At 44.5% G+C, this 20916-nt stretch overlaps 1 protein-coding gene across 1 annotated transcript in view; it reads left to right on the plus strand.

The window, feature by feature from the left end:
* LOC145408169 (uncharacterized) overlaps nt 1-20916 on the plus strand; it is a 213681-nt gene that overhangs the window by 127414 nt on the left and 65351 nt on the right. The window contains exons 6-7 of the mRNA XM_080278923.1: nt 10568-10687; nt 12372-12441. Coding sequence (XP_080135049.1) covers nt 10568-10687; nt 12372-12441 — 190 coding nt within the window. The remainder of the gene's footprint in view (nt 1-10567; nt 10688-12371; nt 12442-20916) is intronic.

Raw genomic sequence — 20916 nt, forward strand, 5'->3', positions numbered from 1 at the left:
GGTATCATTCATGAAAGACTGGCCAGGAAATAGCCCAGACCTCAACTCGATTGAAAACCTCTGGTACCTCGTAAAGAAGAATCTCCAAGGGAAGGACGTGAGCTCTCTGCCTAAGCTGGAAGCCGCCATTCGTGACTCCTGGGACAAAATACCCCTCCAGCACCTCACGAGCCTCGCCCTTTCGCTTCCAAGACGTCTCAGGTCTGTGAAGAAGCGTAAAGGATACCTTACGAAGCACTAAAGGTAAATAAAATGCATTATTTATATGTTTTTTCAATGTTGAAAGGTTTGTTTCATAGGAGGGACGCAGGGCGCTCGATACTTCTGACGAGCACTGTATCTGTTTATTTATATATATGTTTGTATATATACAGTATATATATATATATATGTACATATATACAGGTTATCCCTTAATTCACGCGAACTTTTTTCACGCGATTTCGGTTATCCACGAATTTTTCGTACAATAATTAAAACAAAATTATAGTATTCAAATAAGTAATTTCAATATACAAGAGAAATAAATAAAATATAAAAAATGCCTACCTGCTGCCCGTGTGCACACATATATGTATGTGTGTGTGTGTATGTGTGTGTGGGAGCCTGGGAGATCGGTCTACCACGCACCACACAGTCAGTTTGAATCCGACGGTCGAACCATGCATGACTTGCAAATCGTTATTTGTGGCTTATTTTTCTGCCTTCCAGTAATTGCTTGCCTTGTCTGTCAACCTGGGGCATAAGCGTAGTGCTAGTGATGCATGTGGTAACACACCAAAACTGACTTGTAAAGTGATGTTGCTGACAGAGAAAGTTAAAGTGTTGGACAAACTTCAGGGAGGAATGTCTGCGACAATTCTCCGTCAGGACGATTCCCCGTCATTTATTTACATACCAGTTTACTTAGCAAGTACAGTACACTAGTTTTTTACTTATATGAGTTATAAAATCCCCCAGAAAATTAGTTATTAAAGTATTAATTAATCAGTAATAAGTATATTAATAGAATGACGGGGAATTGTCCATGTTTTGACGGTGAATTGACTTGATGGTGAATTGTCTCAGAACCGTATGTTTGGGGTGAGTCAACTGTTCATACAATAAAGAAGGAGAACGTAGCATACGGGAGACAGTGAGGGCTAGTGCACCAGGCTGTGCTAAAGTGTCTCCACCTACGCCTGTGAATTGTCTTGTAACCGCATGTTTGGGGTGAATGAGTCAACTGTTCATACAATAAAGAAGGCAGAATGTAGCATACGGGAGGCAGTGAGGGCTAGTGCACCAGACTGCTGAAGTGTCTCCACCTACACCTGTGCTTGTCAGGTTTCAGTTTTAAATTTGTTACATTTTTGTTGTTTTTAATACTTTATGCTAGTTTATAAGGTGTATGTAGTGCATAAACAGTATTATTCAGATGTAATATACGTATAGACATGCGTAATTATGTGCACACAAGGGCAGAACATATACGCGAATTTACCACATATGCGAAGGGTCTGGGAACCTAACCCTCGCGTGAATTAAGGGCTTAACCTGTATATATATATATATATGTATATATAAAAATAGGTATACCTCGGTTTAACGATGCAATTGGTTAGGTAATAACCCTTCACTAGGCTGGGTATCGTATATTGGGGTAGATTTAACATGTAAAGTATAGGGGTTCGTTTCTCAGCATTGGGTTCCCAACTGAGTCCTAAACCCACCCATATGAGCCCAAAAGCAAATTTAAAGCCAGTATAAATTGCCTAACAGCTGTAAATGAAGCTGACCTTAGCCTAACACCTGTAAATAAGTCACTAAATCCAACAAATAAAATCTGATAATCATTAAAAATACCGGTAGGTCAGAAAATATCAAACACCTCACATCACTTACTTCTTGTAAGTCCATGTCCTGTCCTGGTCGTCATTCTTGCTATCCCCCCCCAAGGCTTGGGGACATGTGGTGCTCCTTACCACTCACCCATCCTGCTCAAAGCTCTCAAACCCCATCTCCAGGGAAGGGTCAGAGGGGGAGGAAAAACTTGGCGAGGTGGGGTGATCGTAGCGGGAGACTGATGCACTGGCTCTAGGGGTGGCGATGGAGTGCAATACGACGACTCAGATGATGGCGATGGGAAGCGATGTGATGGCTCAGGCGGTGGCGACGGGGTGCAATGCCATGGCTCAGGCGGTGGCGATGGGGTGCAATGCGATGGCTCAGGTGGTGGCGATGGGATACAATGCGATGGCAATGGGGGTGGCGATGGAGCGCGATGCGATGACAGCGGAGTTGGTGAGGGAGACAGCTACGATGACTGATGAGGTAGCGAGGAAGACAGATGTGGTCACTCACGTCGTGGGGAAGGAAACAGAGGCAGTGGCTGAAGTTGTGCGGAAAATGGAGGCTGGGACGAGGAAGGTAGCGATGTAGTGGCGGAGTGCCACAGTGGAGACACAGGTGACATGGGAGATGGGGATGGGCTGGAAGTGAGGTCCAGCACTAGAGGCCGAGCACATCCTCGGCGGGAGGAGGCCCTGGGTGTGTCTCTGCTGGTCGATGGCTGGGGAGTTGCTCTGCTGGTTGATGGCTGGGAAGATGCTCTGCTGGTTGATGGCTGGGGAGATGCTCTGCTGGTTGAGGGCTGGGGAGATGCTCTGCCATTCAAGGGCTGGGGAGATCCTCTGTGGGTCACTGGTGTGGTGAGGGCCTGTTTGAAGAAGGTAGTGATTGTAGTCTGCCTGGCTGCCCTCTTCTTTTCCTTCAGCATTGTCCTTTACACCTTCATCCCCTCCTGCAGCTGATCAGATGTGTCCCTGCTTCGTCATGGGAGAGGGTCATGAGTGCGCATAGAAGAATGACCTCCTCAACCTTGGTCACCATCTCCCTCAGAATTTTCATACTGAGGGCTCACATCTCAAGGACAACCTCCTCCTGTGCCTCCAGTGTGTCCGTTGCATCTCCATATTGAGGTGCTCCTCATTGTTGAGCTCCTCCCTGTGGCTTTCCAGGACCTCTTTCACTTCCTGCTCGTCAACCTCCCTGAAGCCCGCATCGTGCGACAGTTGAACAATTTCTTGCCACACCCGCTCCACCAGCAGAGCTTGCATGCCCTCAGGGAAGCCGGTGAAGGCGTGGACGCACTCCGGCACTCTGGCCACAGCTCTGCCACACACCATTCATGGTGGGCAGGCTTACTTCCCGCCATGCAGCCATGATGTTCTCGATGGTGTCGTGTATATGTATCCTTTCCAGGAGGATTACACTGTTGTCTTGTCATCGCTGTCACGTGACCTCATCAACTGCTGCATAGTGCAGCAGAGGTAATATGCCTCAACCCATGGATTGTGCAACCACCTTTTTTTTTCCCACCCTGTGGTGTGCAAAAAATGAAGATTTTTTTTTTTTTTTTTTTTTAGTTTTTTATTATAAACTTGAAGATAAACATCCAGGGCATCATCTGGTGAAAAAAAAAATCTCTCTCTCTCTCTCCATCTTTGTGTAGGGCCATGCATAAGTTTATGTAGGGAGTAGTGAAAAAAGAAAAAAAAAAGAAAAATTGGTTTTGTTTATTATAAACTGGAAGATAAACATCCAGGGCATCATATGGTGAACAGAAAAAAAAACTCTCCCTCTCCGTCTTTGTGTAGTGCCATGTGTAAGTTTGTGTAGGGGTGGAGTAGTTTGTGGTGATACCTGCTAGGACAGCCTGAGCTGTGGCTCTCATTTCACGGGTTAAACATCGCATTCACCCCTTGGTCAATGGGTTGCAACAAGGACGTGGTGTTGTGGGGTAGGAACACCACTTCTGTGTTGCTTACCAAGTCTTTCATTGCAGGAAGGTGGCTAAGTGCATTTTCTGAAGCCACAAGAAAGCTGTTTGCCAAGTTCTTCCTTGAGGCATACTTTTTGAGAACACGAGAGAGGTAGGAGTGGAAATATGACAAACAGGTATCGGAAGTTAGCCAGGCCTTCTTGTTGGATTTACAGATCACCCCTGATTTCTCCTTAACATACCCCACCAGTCCTGGGGTTTTCAGAGTGATAGACAACTGGGGTGTGGAGTTGGAGTCAGGAGTTGAGGAGTCTGATACTTTTGGCTGGATTCGGAGTCGGAGTTGGTAAAAATATGTCCGACTCCGACTCCTTTACGCTGTCAATTCTCATGTAAAGTACTTGGGTGCACTGCTAGGGCAGTTTTTTTTATTTTTTTTTTTTTTTATGTGAGGAAGAAGGAACCAAGGGCTGCAAGCCCGCAAAATTGCTCCTTCCAAGAGAAAAACAAAATACAAGTGAGAGCCAAATTCAAGATCCATTCATTTCGAGATGCCTGGACACACTGCGTTTAAAAGACTGGAGATCATAGGAAGCAGGAAATACAGACAGAGGGAGACAGTTCCAGAGTTGACCTGTTGCATAAATTAAGGACTGGGAGTAATGGTTAACTCTTGCATTAGAGAGTTCGATAAAAAAGGGATGAGAGTTTGCTGCTAGACAGGTGCTATGCGCCTGTCATAGAGGTGGAGGAATGCATGCAGACAGTTCAGAGGAGCAGTGACCATTGAAGTAGCGATAGAAAAGAGATAAAGATGCAACAGTGCGGCGAAGAGACAGAGGTTGAAGGGAGTCAGTAAGAGGAGGAGAGTTAATGAGACAAAAAGCCTTTGACTCCACCCTATTGAGAAGAGTTGTATGTGGGGAGCCTCCCCACACATGAGAGTTGTAATTCACATAGGGGTGGATAAAACCCTTGTATAGAGTCAACAATTGTGCAGGGGTAAAGAAGGAACGGAGTTGGCTTAGCACACCTAATCTCTTGGAAGCAGATTTTACAAGAGATGTAATATGATCTTTCCAAGATAAGTCCCATGTAAATGAAACCCCAAGCATGTTCAAGGATGATGCAGGATTAAGCTGAATATTATTAAACATTAATGGGTATACCTATGGAGGAGTTTGTCGGGTTGATAGGTGTAAAATCTGAGTCTTTGATTCATTAAAAACAACCAGATTATTTTTACCCCAGTCAGAGATACGAACCAAGTCAGACATTAGGTGTGCCATAGCCTCATCCCTTGTTTGTTGAGTAACTGTTGAAATGGATGTTGCAGGAACCGAATGGAAAGGTGAAGGGTGGTCTTCAGCGTATGAGTGGATAGGGTTAGATGTACAGCTTAGAAGGTCATTGATGAATATAAGGAAGAGAGTTGGTGATGGGACAGAGCCCTGAGGAACACCACTGTTAATAGATGTAGAAGAAGAACGATGGCCGTCTACAACAGTGGCTATAGAACAACCAGAGGAAACTAGAGATGAAGGCACAGATAGAAGGATAGAAACCGTAAGCGGGCAGCTTGGAAGTTAAAGATTTATGCCAGAATCGATCGAAAGCCTTTGAGATGTCAAGTGCAATGGCAAAGCTTTCACCAAAGTCCTGAAAGGAGAATGACCAGTAGTCTGAAAGGTAGGTGAGAAGATCACCAGTGGAGCGTCCCTGATGGAACACATACTGACGATCAGAAAGAAGGTTGTGATAGGAAAGATGCTTTAAAATTTTCCTATTAAGAATTGACTCGAAAACTTTTCAGATACAGGATGTTAAAGCAATTGGTCGATAGTTAGAGGGTTGGGAATGGTCATCTTTCTTTGGGGCTGGCTGAATGAGAGCAAACTTCCAGCAAGAAGGAAAGGTACAAGTTGATAGACAAAGGCGAAAGAGTTTACCTAGGCAGGGTGTATCACAGTTCTTGAGAACAACAGGAGGGACTCCATCAGGCCCATATGCCTTATTAGTATTGAGGCCTGTGATGGCAGAAAATACATCAGCTGAAGACATTTTAATGTCAGCCATGAGGAAGTCAGAGGGGGAAGTGATGGAGGAACAGCACCGGAATTGTCTAAGGTGGAATTGGAGGAAATAGTCTGAGCGAAGAGATCTGCTTTATCAGTAGAAGAAATAGCTACGGAGCCATCAGAGTAGAAAAGAGGAGGGAAGGATGATGAGGCAAAGTTGGTAGAAAGGTTTTTGGCGAGGTGCCAGAAGGAGCGGGAGGAATTCGAGTTAGAGAGTTAAGAGCATTTAGTCTATCTATCTATCTATAGCCCAACGCCCTAATCCCGCAAAGGGTGGCCGCAGACAAAACGCCTCCAAGTCGCTCTGTCACCCACCTTTTGACTACACTCCCCCCAGCTCACCCCTCCCTCCCTCATATACCTCTCAACTCCATCCCTCCACCTCATCCTCGGTCTGCTCCTTCCTCTCCCTCCCTCCACCTCATCTACATACACCCTCTTAGTCAGTCTTTCATTCTTCATTCTTTCCACATGTCCAAACCACCTCAGTGTATTTCTCCTAATCTTCTCAACCACATCCACATCCACCCCACAACGTTCCTTCACTTCTTCATTTGTCAACCTGTCCCTCCATGTCGCTCCACATGCTCCTTTCAAGTAACTCATTTCCACTGCTCTCACTCTTGACTTGTTCCTCTCTTGCAAGGTCCACGCCTCGCTTCCATACGTCAGGGTAGGGATCTCAAAACTATCATGCAGTGACTTCTTAACTTCCATACTCACCTCCGTATTTCTCATCACTGCTTTCAGTGAACCAACAACCTTCCTTCCTTGCTGTACCCTTTCATGCACTTCATCCCCCAAAGTTCCATCCTTACTCATCACACTACCCAAGTACTTGAATGCACTCACATTCTCCATATCCTCACCATCCAACCTCACTGTACATTTGTGACTTCATTCCTCTCAAACACCATAACTTTACTTTTGTTTACATTAACTTTCAGCTTCCTCCTCCTACACACTATCCCAAATTCATTCACCAAACCTTGCAACTCCCATTCATCTTCACTCAACAATACTTTATCATCAGCAAACAGTAACACCGGAATCTTCCAAATCTCACCCTCATTCATTAGAGCCACCCCTACATCCACTGCCTTACCTTGCTCTTCCTTTACAACCCCATCCATGTATATATTAAACAGCCATGGAGACATCACACAACCTTGTTTCAGTCCCACATTGAGATTAAAGAACTCACTCAGCTCACCATCCACACGCACCGTTGCCCTAGCTCCTTCATACATACTCTTCACAGCACTCAGCAATTTCCCCTCCACTCCATATATTCTTAATACCTTCCACATACCTTGCCTGTCTATTCTGTCATAAACTTTCTCCAAGTCCATGAAGGCAGCATACACTTTCTTTCCCTTCTCTAGATACCTCTCCACTAAACATCTTAGAACAAATATTTGATCTATACTCCCTTTTCCCTTCCTAAATCCCCCTTGTTCTTCTCCAACTAGCTCCTTTGTCATATGCCTAACCCTATCAATGAGTATTCTACCATATATTTTACCAGTCACACTAAGAAGGCAAATACCCCTGTGGTTACCACATACTTCTCTCCCCCCTTTTCCTTTGTATAAAGGAACAATTATACCTGATTTCCAGTCCTCTGGAACCCTTCCCTCTTCCCAAGCCAATCTACACAACTTCCATATCCGCTCCACAGCAATTTCACCCCCATACCTCAGCATTTCACCACACACACCATCAATTCCTGGGGCCTTTTCCAACTTGATCCTCTTCATTGCTTCCACTACTTCTGCCCTACTGATCTCTTCCTCCCTCCTCTCATCTCTTCTTCTCGCAGCCATTCCCCGACCACTTATACTCGCACTGCTCTCACTCTCTACATTCAACAAATCCTCAAAGTGCTCCTTCCATCTCCTCAATTTCTCTCTCCTCTCCACCAACAATGTATTATTCCTATCTTTCATTCCCCTACTATTTCCCCTTTCACACTGCCTTACTTTCTTACACAGCATTTAGTATGGATAAAATTATTTTTAGCAGAGCGAAGAACAGACTTAGCAGGATTCCGGGCAGAAACTTATAAAAGATGTGATTCAGGGGTGGGTTGGCTCCGGTACCATTTATAGGCCCTCTCCTTGTTGTGGACAGCATTAGACCAAGTGTGAGTAAACCAAGGCTTTCTTGCATTAGTCAAAGGATATGAGAAAGGAATGTATGCTTCCATGCCTGAGAGAATAACCTCCATAATGCGCAAGGCACACCTAGATGGCTCCCGGCCGTGGAAGCAATAATCATTCCAGGGAAAATCAAAGAAGTACTGCCTGAGGGGCCTCCCAATCTGCATCTCCAAAGTGCCACAGATGACGTTTCTTTGGAGGGTCCACAGGTCGTACCGGAGCGATAGGACAGGTTAAGGTGATAAGGTTGTGATCGGAGGAGCCCAACAGAGAGAAAAGATTAACAGCGTAAGCAGAAGGATTAGTTGTAAGGAAGAGGTCAGGTATGTTGGAGCTCTCTCCAAGGTGGTCAGGGATACAGGTAGGGTGCTGTACAAGCTGCTCTAGGTCTTTAAGGATAGAAAAGGTGTAGGCTTGTTCACCAGGTGGATCAGTGAAAGGAGAAGAGAGCCAAAGGTGGTGGTGAACATTGAAATCTCCTAGAATGGAGATTTCAGAGAAGGGAGAAATGGATAGAATTCGTTCCATTGTAGAAGTAAGATAGTCAAAGAATTTTTTATAGTTAATAGAATTAGGAGATAAGTAAACAGCACAGATATATTTAGTCAGAGAATGAGTGGAAAGCTGAAGCCAGACTGTAGAGAATTCAGATGAATCGAGTTAGGAACATGAGAGCAAGATAAGTTGTTGCGAATATATACACAACAGCCACCTTTGGCATTGAAATGAGTATAGAGAAAGTAGGAGGATACAGAAAAGGGTCTGCTGTCAGTTGTCTCATACAGCTGAGTCTCGGTTAGAAAGAGAAGGTGAGGTTTAGAGAAGGAGATGTGGTGCTCAACAGAGCGAAAGTTAGAGGAAAGGCCACGAATGTTGCAGAAATGAAGAAGAGAGTCAGACAGCGGTTCCAGGCATCTCGAGTCGTCACCGGGAGAGGGGCTTAAGGTAGGGGCATTTATGGTCTCCCTCCTGGGGACTCCGAGGCCACATGTTTTGCTGCCATGATTTTTTTTTTTTTTAGGGGGGGGGGGGGTTGTACTGTGCATGTAGTTTGGTGTTGATTGTTTGAGAAACTTGTATTGGAGAGCATGCTGGCCTACTCTCTGTATTACTGAGACACTGAAAAAGTTCAGCAGAGGGGGATGGCCGGGACCTAGTCCCGAGGGCTGATGAAACGGTAGCTTCAGCTCTCCCTGTCATCAGCTTTCCATCCACCTTGGGAGTACTGCCCTGCCCGACTGGTGCTACAGTCTACTTAGTGGGAAACTCCCACAAGTTTGTGGGAGAAATTAGCTTTGTGGGAACTCTTGTGGAAGAACATTTCAAGCAAGCAATTTGTGGATGCTTTTGTGGGAATATTGATTTAACGTGAAATTACGACATTATATACACTAATATTATGGATGAAGTAAATTTTAAAATATTTAAGTAATGCAGTATGCGTACTACTGTACTGCAGAAGAGGGGGAGGGGGAGGGGGGACAGAGTCGGGACAGAGTCGGAGTCAGAATTTTAAAAATCCAACTCCACACCCCTGATAGACAAGCAGCGGCGTTAACTTGAGGCCACCTACAGCATTGCGCCCCAGCAGCAATGTACAGTAAGCCAGTCCTTGAAGGCCTTGAACCCTGGTGTATACTTTTAACATTGCAAGAAATATTTTCGAGGACATTCTCTTCCACAGAGCCCAGTCTCATCAAAATTCAAAACCTGCTTCGCACTATAACCACCCTCCGCAATGATGTGTTTCAGCTCGTCAGGGAAAACTGCTGCCGCCACTGTATACCCACTCCCTGCCTCACCACACATCCTGATGTGTTGCAGGCTTTCCCGCCTCTTGAAGCAGTGATACTACCCATGGCTAGCATTAAAGAATTCATTAGCATCAAGATTCCGCCTCACCTTCATTTCATCCCACAGTGAGATAGGCTTCGTGCATAGGATCGCCTGACTCATGGACGCCATGAGTCCTAATGGACCCAGGTTCAAATCTCCACTGGGACAGGGAACAGTTTATGGATATGAATTTCATAAAAACAGACTTTACTGATCTGCTGGAAGACCCGCTGACATGTTGTAAAAATACCCCCACTAATACCAGTATACCAGTCCTGTATGAGACAGCCCTAGCAGGTATTCAGTATGGATGGTGGGTGTTAGCGCTGAAGTGGTGACATGTGGAGGTGTGTGGTATGTAGGAGGACTACAGGGCCTTGGGAGCAGGCTGTAAAGCATATGCCCAGAGTAATTAAAAAAAAAAAAAAAAAAAAAAACACTAAAGCATATCTTCGAAATTAGTATAACCACTGAAGAATAATATCATGAAGAGCTTACATACGGTGTATCAATAACTATCACGGGAAGATGTTAGAAAATATGTGTCTTCTGGTTTCTGCAGGGGTAGCCCCACTTCGATGTTGAACTTGCTGGTGATTACTGGCAACTTTTGAGTTAGTGATTTTGGGAATTAATATGCTACAGTATTGCTCAAGCAAAGGAGATGGTGCTAAGATAATTGGTAAATTTATAAACCATATGATTTTATCTTCTTTCTTTTGTTGTAGGTGAGGAGGACGCTTCATCCGCTTGGGTTGACTGTCCCGTCTTTCAGGCTGTCAGCTGTCTTGAAGGAGAGAGAGGCTTGCCAGGAAGAGCCAATACTAACCTGGAAGAAGGAACTGGAGGTAGGTTTGGTCGTCGTCTTTCTTGCATTCTTTACCTGATACTGTATATGACATTTTTGCACATAAGGTGCAGCCAGGATTTAGGGGTTGAATTCAGTGGTATGTGAATGAGTGTCTGGCCCATTGCACTGGGCATGCTGCTTATGGGTCTCTCTCTATTTTGTGTTTTCTCTCTCCTTGTGCCTGGATTCTACCACACCTCAACTTTAAATGGGAGAAAGGTCTATGTGATGATGGTGATAATGTAGAAAGAATGGTAATATTGTAATTTCAGTAGATGCAGTATAAAACTAGTTAAAGAAAAGATAATGTGTCTGACACTGTTGTACTGTATATGTTTTACATTGTTTTTGTTGTCGTTGTTGTTGCTGTATACTCCCAGGGTTTTGGCAGTCAAAAAGAAATGGGAACCATCCCTTGTTGTTGTTAAATAACCCTGGTCTGTCTGGCAGAGCAAACACTTCTACCTTGGGCAAGCAACCTTCCTTGCAGGGTTGTCCATGCAGTAGCCGATGCTCCCTTGCAGTATACAGCACCTCAGCAAGGCATGGGGAAGAGTGTGTAGGTTTGATTCCCTGATGGACACTACATTTACCTCTCTCCACCCATTTAACAGCAGCACCATAGTAGGCTCCACATCATCCCGTTATATGGTTATGACCAAACATTACAAATGGTTTCCTGGTTTACTGGAAACCATCAGGCTTGTCATCCATTGTAGAGCCACCGGGAATGGAAAAAAAAGAAAAATAATAAGTGACAGGAAGGATGGGAGAAATGTGAATAGAGGAAGGCAGACATGGAAAAAGAATGATAAAGGTGAAAAGAGAATTGGGCAGCACACATTGTGGGTGGATGATGATTCCCACTACCTATGACCACCACCCCTAGTGATCTGTACACATGATCATAGTCCAACCTTTGTTTCATCTCAGCTACTATAGATCCATTTGAGTTCTGTGTAGTTTTAGACTGAGTGCCAGATGACCTACAGAATGGCCTACAGCTGTCTGTTTCTTTTCCACTTTAACAGTAGAGGCTCACTGCTTAGGTTTTACTGTCTTACCAATCCATTTCCCCTGGAGAGTCAGCCAGAGACCAGTTCGTTGGTGAGATTTTCTTTCTCTCAAACCTCATGTGCAACCATATGGGCACCCAAAGGCAAGACAATTGTTCTTGTGTCTAGCTGTTGATTCTGAGGGTGTACTGAGTAAAGCCAGGATATGCTAAGTTCAGAGTTCAGAATGTAATTCAGAATCTAGAAACACCGTAAATCATGAAATTGCTTTAAAAACTACACAAACAACCAAGAAGGTGCTAGTAAACATGATGATGATGTTTGTTGTCATGTTAATTGTGAGAAAATGTAAGAGATGGTGCTTATAAGTGAGAACTTCTGTTGCAGCTAAACAGGTAATTTTGTGGTTTGGGCTCTGCAGCTGTTGGGGGTAAAGTCACAATTGCACCCCATTTATTTATTTATTTATTATCTTTATTTATTTTATTATTATTTACTTATTTATTTTAGTGGGGTTTCGGGTAAGGTGATGAAGTCCCTATGTAACCTGCCATATACTGAACTTGCATGGATTAGGTTAAAGTGCTAAGTAAGTTAAGCTATACTGTATACCCTTATTTATCGCCATTTTACTAATTATTGCTTGTACTAATAATGTAATCTCAGATTGGTTTGGAGAGAGCAACCAACAAACCTGATGTCCCAGTCAAGAAGCATACACCTGATTGCAAACCAGGTAAGAGTGAAAGAACTGAATAGCAACGTTCTTGCTGATTGTTGTTGTGTGCCCCCAAGCTCATGTGAAGATGAATCCAGTGGACTGCAGGCAGAAGTTGTCTTTCTTGCATCCCACCACAGTCCTTTCAGATGATAGGGGGTGAGTTGAGGTTTGTTAGTAAAACTTTGCAGTGAAGTTGCTTTTTATCCTGTATATCAGTACCACTGCATGAAGACATCCCGCATAGTAAATGACCATCACAGTAGCAGTATCGAGAGATTTTTCTGAAGGAGCATCATGGCTGAATTTCACTTGAAGAAAATCTGATTCCTGTAAGAAACAGAATCATGGAAATGCTTTAGATTGGATGTTATTTAGACAGAGCTATAGAAGTAGATGTCATTAACCCTTCCATGGTTTGCACAACATAAATATGTGTACAGTATTCTATTCCAGCTAATACTGTATCGTCTGCTGAGCAAGGAAGAGTGGCTGTGCGTGATAGAAATGAATGGAGAGATATTGTGAATGAATAATTGATGATGCAGCCCTTGGGGAGATATTCTCACGCATTTTGTCTGATTAGCTGATTAGGTCTGGTGCGGGTAAGGGGATGGGTCCGTTGTGATGTGGCAAGGGTAAACCAGCTCTGCTGTTGTGTCCTGCTGCGGATGTCACTGACTGCTCTGTGCGGTTGACCCTCATGTGGTGTGGTGCGGTGAGGATCTGTCCCTTCTCCCCTATGGGGCTAAGATGCGAGTGAATGTGTTTGAGTGGATGAGTAAATTGGGAGTGTGAGTCACAAAGACTTTTACTTGATAACTTGAATCATGGGGAAAGGAAAAATAGGATATTTAAGGTGGCAAATCAGATGAAGAGGGATAATCAGGATATTATAGGTGAGCGGTGTGTGAAGAATGATGAAGGAAGGGTAGTGGTGAACAGTGAGGATATTAAATATGCATGGAGAGACTATTATAACCGGTTGTTGAATGAGAAGTTTGACTGGGACAAGGAAGGTTTGGAGCCAGCAGATCCAGTGTTTGGCCTTTGGCCTTGTTTGGCCCTTGGCCTTTGATTGATGCTGCTAGTGTGAGTGAGGCAATAGGCAGGATGAAGGTGGGGAAGGCAGCAGGTGTGTCTGGGTTGACTGCCGAAATGTTGAAAGCCTCGGAGATATAGGGGTGAGGTTAGTCACTGACCTGATAAATAGGATTATTTATGAGTGTGTTGTCCCAGATGATTGGCTGAAGAGTGTAATTGTAAATGTGTATGGTAGGGTGATGCCCTGGAAAGAGGAAATTATAGAGGTATAAAGGTTTTAGATCAGAAAGTGAAGGTAATGGAGAGAGTTTTAGAAAGTATGATTAGAGAAAGAGTGAATATTGATGAGATGCAGTTTGGGTTTATGCCAGGTAGGGGGACCACTAATGCCATATTCATTGTTAGACAGCTTCAGGAAAAATATATTGGTAGGAGAAGGGATCTGTATTTTGTTTTTGTTGATTTGGAAAAGGCCTTTGACAGGGTCCCTAGAGAGGTGGTGAAGTGGGCAATGAGAAAGCTTGGCTTGGAGGAGTGGCTGGTTAGGGTGGTTATGGCTATGTATGTGGGTGCTTGCACCCAGGTAAGAGTGAATGGAGATTTGAGTGATGAGTTTTCCATGAACGTTGGTGTGCATCAGGGGTCAGTTTTGAGTCCCATGATGTTTATCATGGTACTTGAAGCCCTCTCACGTGACTTTAGAAATGGACTCCCATGGGAGATATTGTATGTTGATGATTTGGTGTTGATTGTAGAGAATGAAAGGGAGGCGGAGGAAAGGTTTAGGAAGTGGAGAGATGGTATGGGGCACAAGGGCTTCAGGGTTAATGCAGATAAAACAAAAGTGATGATATCTAGGGTTGGTGGTGGTATTGTCAAAGACGAGGGAGAGTGGCCATGTGTGGTTTGCCACAAGGGCGTGGGAAGTAATTCTATCTTGTGCGGTGTTTGTGATAAATGGGCACACAAGAAATGTAGTGGTATCAGAGGTAGACTGCGAGATAATGCTGATTTAATGTGTACGGTGTGTCGGGGAGAGCAGGTGGAGATTGTCAGGCGTGAATGGATTGAACTTGTTGGTGAATCTCTTGAGTGTGTGGAAGAGTTTTGTTATTTGGGAGACATGTTGTGTGCTGGAGGTGGGGCTCTGTGGTTAGGATGAGAAGTGGTTGGAAGAAGTTCAGGGAGTTCTTGCCTCTTTTGACATTGAGAGGGCTCTCCCTATGGGCTAAGGGGTTCTTTGTATGCAGCATGTGTTAGGAGTGTAATACTGTATGGTCGTGAGACCTGGGCAGTAAAGGAGGAGGATATTCGCTGGCTCAGATGTACAGAAATGACAATGATTAGGTGGATGTGTAGTGCATCCCTGCGTGCAAGGTCCCAGGGGGCTGGGTTTACGATGGAAGAGTTGAGAGGTAGAATGGGACTGGAGTGTATTGGTGTTGTGATGAGGAGAGGTAGATTGAGATGGTTTGGACATGTGGAGAGGATGGGGGATTATGATTGGGTGAGGAAGGTGAGAAGTGTTAATATTGGGGGTGGAGTTATGAGGGGTAGACCGAGAAAGACATGGGACGAGGTCATTAAGTGTGACCTCAGGGTTAAGGGACTGAACAGGGAGGCTGCAATGGATCGTGCAACGTGGAAAGCCGCCGTTAGGTGACCAAGGCCGACACATGCAAGCATGTTGGAGCCTTTAAAAATGAAATGAAACAATGAAACGATGTGTCGTCCTATCTCGGCTACCTCCCTTTCCTTGGGGGAAGCAACCTAGGTATATAGATAGATAATTCATATTATTTATAAAGGCTCCAACATGCTTGCATGCACTGACCTTGGTCACCTAATGGCAGCTGTCCATGCTCCTCGATCTCTGGCAGCCTCCCAGTTCAGTTCCTTATCCCTGATGTCTCACTGTATGACCTCATTCCAGGTCTTTTTTGGTCTCTCTCTCTTGCATCTCAACTCCTAACATTAGCACTTCTCACTTTCCACAGCTGATTATCATCGTCCATCCTCTCCACATGCCCATACCATCCCAGTCAACTCCTCCGCATCACAGCACCAATACACTCTAGTCCCATTCTTCATCTTACTCTCTAGTCCCATTCTTCATCTTAACTCTTCAACCATAAACCAAACCCCCCCAGGCCTCGCATTCAAGGAGGCACTACATATCCACCTAATCGTTGTCATTTCTGTACGTTTAAGCCTATGGTTATCCTCTTCCTTAACCCTTATACTTTGTTTTTAAATTTTGCAGCACCGTCTGATTGTGTGCATAAAAAACGGGCAGGAACTTTGAAACTGGTCTATTTTGTTTGCTATTGTATGCACTCAGAATACTAGACAAAGTATGGGGTAACAGTATATCGTGTGAAAGCTTAGAAGCTGCTCTTTGCCATGATAAAATCAGAAAGAAGGAATAATGATCATGGGCAGACATAAAAAAATAAAATAAAAAAAGCAATATTGTTGGCCAAAAACGTAAAGAAAATACAACTCTTGTGATATGTGTACAGACATGAAACTTACTGATATCCAAAGTCATACAGGTGTATAGATATTACTAGAAGACATACAGATTATTCCTTGAGCCTCTTGTGATTGCTGGGGTAGCATTCTGGTCAAAATCACATGTGTCACTTGGGGCAGATGTAGCATGTCCACGCTCACTTATTTCCGTCAATAATAGCCCAAAACAGCACTGTCATGTAAAATCATATATCACAACTTATGCCTGAAGTACTCATTTACTGGTGGATGTATATATATCTATCTATCTATCTATTGCCAGATGCCTCAATCCCATTTGGGGTGGCCACAAACAAATCGCCTCCAAGTCGCCCTGTCCCCCGCCATTTCACTGCCCTGCTCCCAACTCACACCCCCCTTTCTCATATACCTCTCCACCCCATCCCTCCATCTCATCCTTGGCCTCCCCCTCCCTCTTCCCCCCTCCACCTCACTCACATACACTCTCTTCGTCAGTCTTTCCCCCTCCATCCTCTCCACATGGCCAAACCACCTCAGTGTGTTCTTCATAACGCTTCCTATCACATCCACATCCACACCACAATGCTCCTTTATATCCTCATTCGTCAGCCTGTCACTCCATGTGACTCCACAGGCTCCTCTTAAGTAACTCATTTCCACTGCTCTCACTCTTGACTTGTGTCCTTCCAACAACGTCCAAGCTTCACCTCTGTACGTTAGAGTTGGTATCACAATACAGTAGTCATGTAGTAGGAGGGTTAGTGCCCCTCCCCGGAAAACAACTAACTAAAATAACAAACAATAAGCCTCGGACAAGGACTGACCAAACGATGATGACCAAGGACCGGACAAAGGACATGGTTATCGGAACGTGGAATGTAAGGGGAGCGAATGATGAGGTGAAAGAGAGAGAGATTGTCCAGGTGCTTGAGGGTGCGAAAGTGGATGTATGTGGAATAACTGAAAAAAAATGGAGAGGAGAAAGTGTGAGAGAATGGGAGTATGGATGGGTTATATGTGCAGGAGTAGGTGAGAATGAGAGGGCAAAGGAAGGAGTATGTATAGTTTGTGAGTAAAAGATGGAAGAAGCGCATAAGACAGTATGGATCAGTTGGGTCAAGGATTGTGTGGGTAAAGTTGAAAGTTGGAATACAAATGTGGGGAATAGTGTGTGTGTATGCGCCAACGCAAGATCATGCTAGAAGAGTGAGAGAAGAGTTCTGGACAAATGTAGAAGTGTGCATGGAAAAGTTTGGAAGGAGTGAGAGAGTGTTTTTGATTGGTGATATGAATGGTAAAGTTGGGAATGTGAAGGTGGATGGAATAGTTGGTGAGTGGGGTGTGCCTGCTGAAATAGATGAGAATGGGAGTGCATTAGTGGACATTTGTGCTGGGAGGGGGTTGGTGATAGCCAATACCCTCTTCAGGCATAAAATGATCCACAGGGATACATGGCGAGTTATGAGAAGGGTGGTTCCTGAACTGAATGAAAGGAAGACAATGATTGATTATGCTTGTGTGGATGAAAGGATGCGAAGATGTGTAATGGATGCAAGAGCTCATAGAGGTTGGGGGAGTGGACTTTCTGACCACTACTTGGTGGTGGCCAGAATTAGAATTCAAGTAAGATGGAGGAATAGAAGAAGGGAAAGACAAGAGGAAGGAGTAGTTGCAAGGAGAGTGGAAAGGTTACAAGAGGATGAGAAAAAGGCAGAGTATAAGAGAGAAGTGGAGGAACGATTGGGCAAATATGATTTGGTGCAGATGGGAGACGTGGAAGGTGTGTGTAGGATTTTTACAGAAGAAATATGTGCACCATGTGATGTGGTGTGTGGAAGAGAAGACGGAGGGGGGTGCAAGAAACAGCGTGGTGGACTGAAGAGGTGAGACAGGCTGTGGCACAAAAGAAGAAAGCATACAATGAATGGATGAGAAATAGGGGCGTGGAAGAAGTTGAGAGGCAGAAGAGAGAGTTATATGTAGAAAGAAAGAGAGAGGTGAAAAGATTAGTAAGAGAGAGTAAGAAGAGAGTGGATGAGGAATTTGGAAGGAATTTGAGTGTAAAGTGGAGGGACTGTAAGAAAATGTTCTGGAAAGAGGTGAAAAGAGTAAGACAGGGTGGAAGTGAAGTTAGCAGGGGAGTGAAAGATAAAAATGGTAGATTACTAGTGGAGAAGGGAGAAAAAGTGAGCAGATGGAGAGAACACTTTAAGGAATTGTTGAACATAGAGGATGGAAGTAATGCTAGTATAAGTGGCTGGGGAATGGCTGGGAGAAGGAGGGAGGTGAGGAGACAGGAGGAAATCAGTAGGATAGAAGTTGTGGAAGCAATGAAGAAAGTTAAATCGGGGAAAGCCCCAGGAATTGATGGAGTGTGTAGTGAAATGCTGAAGCATGGGGGAGAGATAGTAGTTGAATGGATGTGGAAGATGTGCAGATTGGCCTGGGAGGAAGGTAGAGTCCCGGAGGATTGGAAGGCAGGTATAATTATTCCTTTGTACAAAGGAAAAGGGGAAAAAGAATTGTGTGGTAATCATAGGGGCATTTGTCTTCTTAGTATAATAGGAAAAGTGTATGGTAGGATACTTATTGACAGAGTTAGAGAAAGAACAGAGAAATTAGTTGGAGAAGAACAGGGAGGGTTTAGGAAGGGAAGAGGTTGTGTAGATGAGATATTCATTCTTAGATCTTTAGTGGAAAAGTTTCTAGAGAAGGGAAAGAAGTTGTATGCGGCTTTCATGGATTTGGAGAAAGCATATGACAGGGTGGATAGACAAGGATTGTGGAAAGTATTAAGAATATATGGAGTAGATGGGAAGTTGTTGAATGCTGTTAAGAGTATGTACGATGGTGTGAAGGCTGCAGTGCGTGTGGATGGTGAACTAAGTGAATTTGTCTCTTTGAAAGTTGGGTTGAAACAGGGATGTGTCATGTCTCCATGGTTGTTCAATCTTTACATGGATGGGGTAATAAAAGAGGAACAAGGTAGGGTAGTGGATGTTGGAGTGGCCCTGGTGAGAGAGGATAGTTTTTGGAAACTCCCTGTACTGTTGTTTGCAGATGATACTGTGTTGTTGAGTGAAGACTAAGGGGAGCTGCAAGGCATGGTGGATGAGTTTGAGAGATTGTGTAAGAAACGGAATCTAAAGGTGAATATAGGGAAGAGTAAAGGGATGGTCTTTGAGAAAGGTGAAGTCAGTGAATGAACAGCGAGGTTGGATGGTGAGGAATTGGAAAATGTGAGTACATTTAAGTTCTTGGGTAGTGTGATGAGTAAGGATGGAGGTTTGGAGGGTGAAGTGCATGAAAGGGTACAGCAGGGAAGAAAGGTTGCTGGTTCCTTGAAAGCAGTGATAAGAAACAGGGAAGTGAGCATGGAAGTGAATAAGTTACTACGTGACAGTATTGTGATACCAACTCTAACGTACGGAAGTGAAGCTTGGACGTTGTTGGAAGGACACAAGTCAAGAGTGAGAGCAGTGGAAATGAGTTATTTAAGAGGAGCCTGTGGAGTCACATGGAGAGACAGGCTGACGAATGAGGATATAAAGGAGCGTTGTGGTGTGGATGTGGATGTGATAGGAAGCGTTATGAGGAACACACTGAGGTGGTTTGGCCATGTGGAGAGGATGGAGGGTGAAAGACTGACGAAGAGAGTGTATGTGAGTGAGGTGGAGGGGGGAAGAGGGAGGGGGAGGCCGAGGATGAGATGGAGGGATGGGGTGGAGAGGTATATGAGAGAGGGGGGTGTGAGTTGGGAGCAGGGCAGTGAGATGGCGGGGGACAGGGCGACTTGGAGGCGATTTGTTTGTGGCCACCAGAAACGGGATTGAGGCGTCTGGCAATAGATAGATAGATAGTAACTTTTTCACTTCCATGCTCACTTCCCTGTTTCTTATCACTGCTTTCAAAGAACCAGCAACCTTTCTTCCCTGCTGTACCCTTTCAAGCACTTCACCCTCTAAACCTCCATCCTTACTCATCACACTACCCAAGTACTTAAACGTACTCACATTTTCCAATTCCTCACCATCCAACCTCGCTGTACATTCACTGACTTCACCTCTCTCAATATATATATGTATATATATTAGCTATGGTAATTATTGTGCTCCAATCGGATTGAGCCGGTGAAGGTTTCTATCCAAGGGGTGGTTGGGGTTTATTGCTCACATAATGCCACTCAGGGATGAGTGAGGTTGGTCACTGTCATCTTAAATGTCCGGACCAACTGCCTAGCCCCGGGCTCCTATGCTCCTCATGGGGCAGCATAGGATTGGATGATGGATGTTGGATTCACTTATAAATTTTCTAAAAAGGATAATATGTAGCATGTACCCGATTTCCATTCACTCACAGACAAAGATGGCGGACATACTACTCTCCATTTGACTCTGTAATAAAAGCTGGGATGTGGTTGGATAGCTATAGAGAGAGTGGGAAACAGTGGGCCAATCATAAGCCTCGATGTGGGACGTCTAGCCTCAACCAAAACAAAGTTCCCATTCTCACAGGAGCGGGAGATTTGAAGGCTGGCATGATCGTGGCGTGACAGAGTCTGCCGTGTATGCCACAATCATGCTTGACAGAGTATAAGGGTTAACTGCCCTGGTCTCACCACCATACAGCATTACACTCCTAACACATGCTGCATACAAATATCCCTTAGCATGGAGGGATAGTCCTCTCAGTGTTTATAGATAGGATGCCAAAGAATGTCTGTGAAGGTGAGACTGCAGGTAATGTTGGTCGAAGTGGACCTTATGTATAGTATGGCAGATGAGTGTGGAGCAGAATATTAGTGAAAGCAAAAGAAGTGACAGAGGAATGTGGAAAGTGAGAGAGATGCGAGGATAGAATACCTTTGAGGCAGTTTTGTTAGGACTATTCCCCGTTGGGAAGATTCCGGCAGGGAGCAGAGTGTGAGAGATGATGATAATGATTTTCTCCCCC

Source organism: Coenobita brevimanus, chromosome 76 (genome assembly GCF_032717465.1).
Source record: "Coenobita brevimanus isolate Jiangsu-jjx chromosome 76, ASM3271746v2, whole genome shotgun sequence".
NCBI classification, from domain to species: Eukaryota; Metazoa; Arthropoda; class Malacostraca; order Decapoda; family Coenobitidae; genus Coenobita; species Coenobita brevimanus.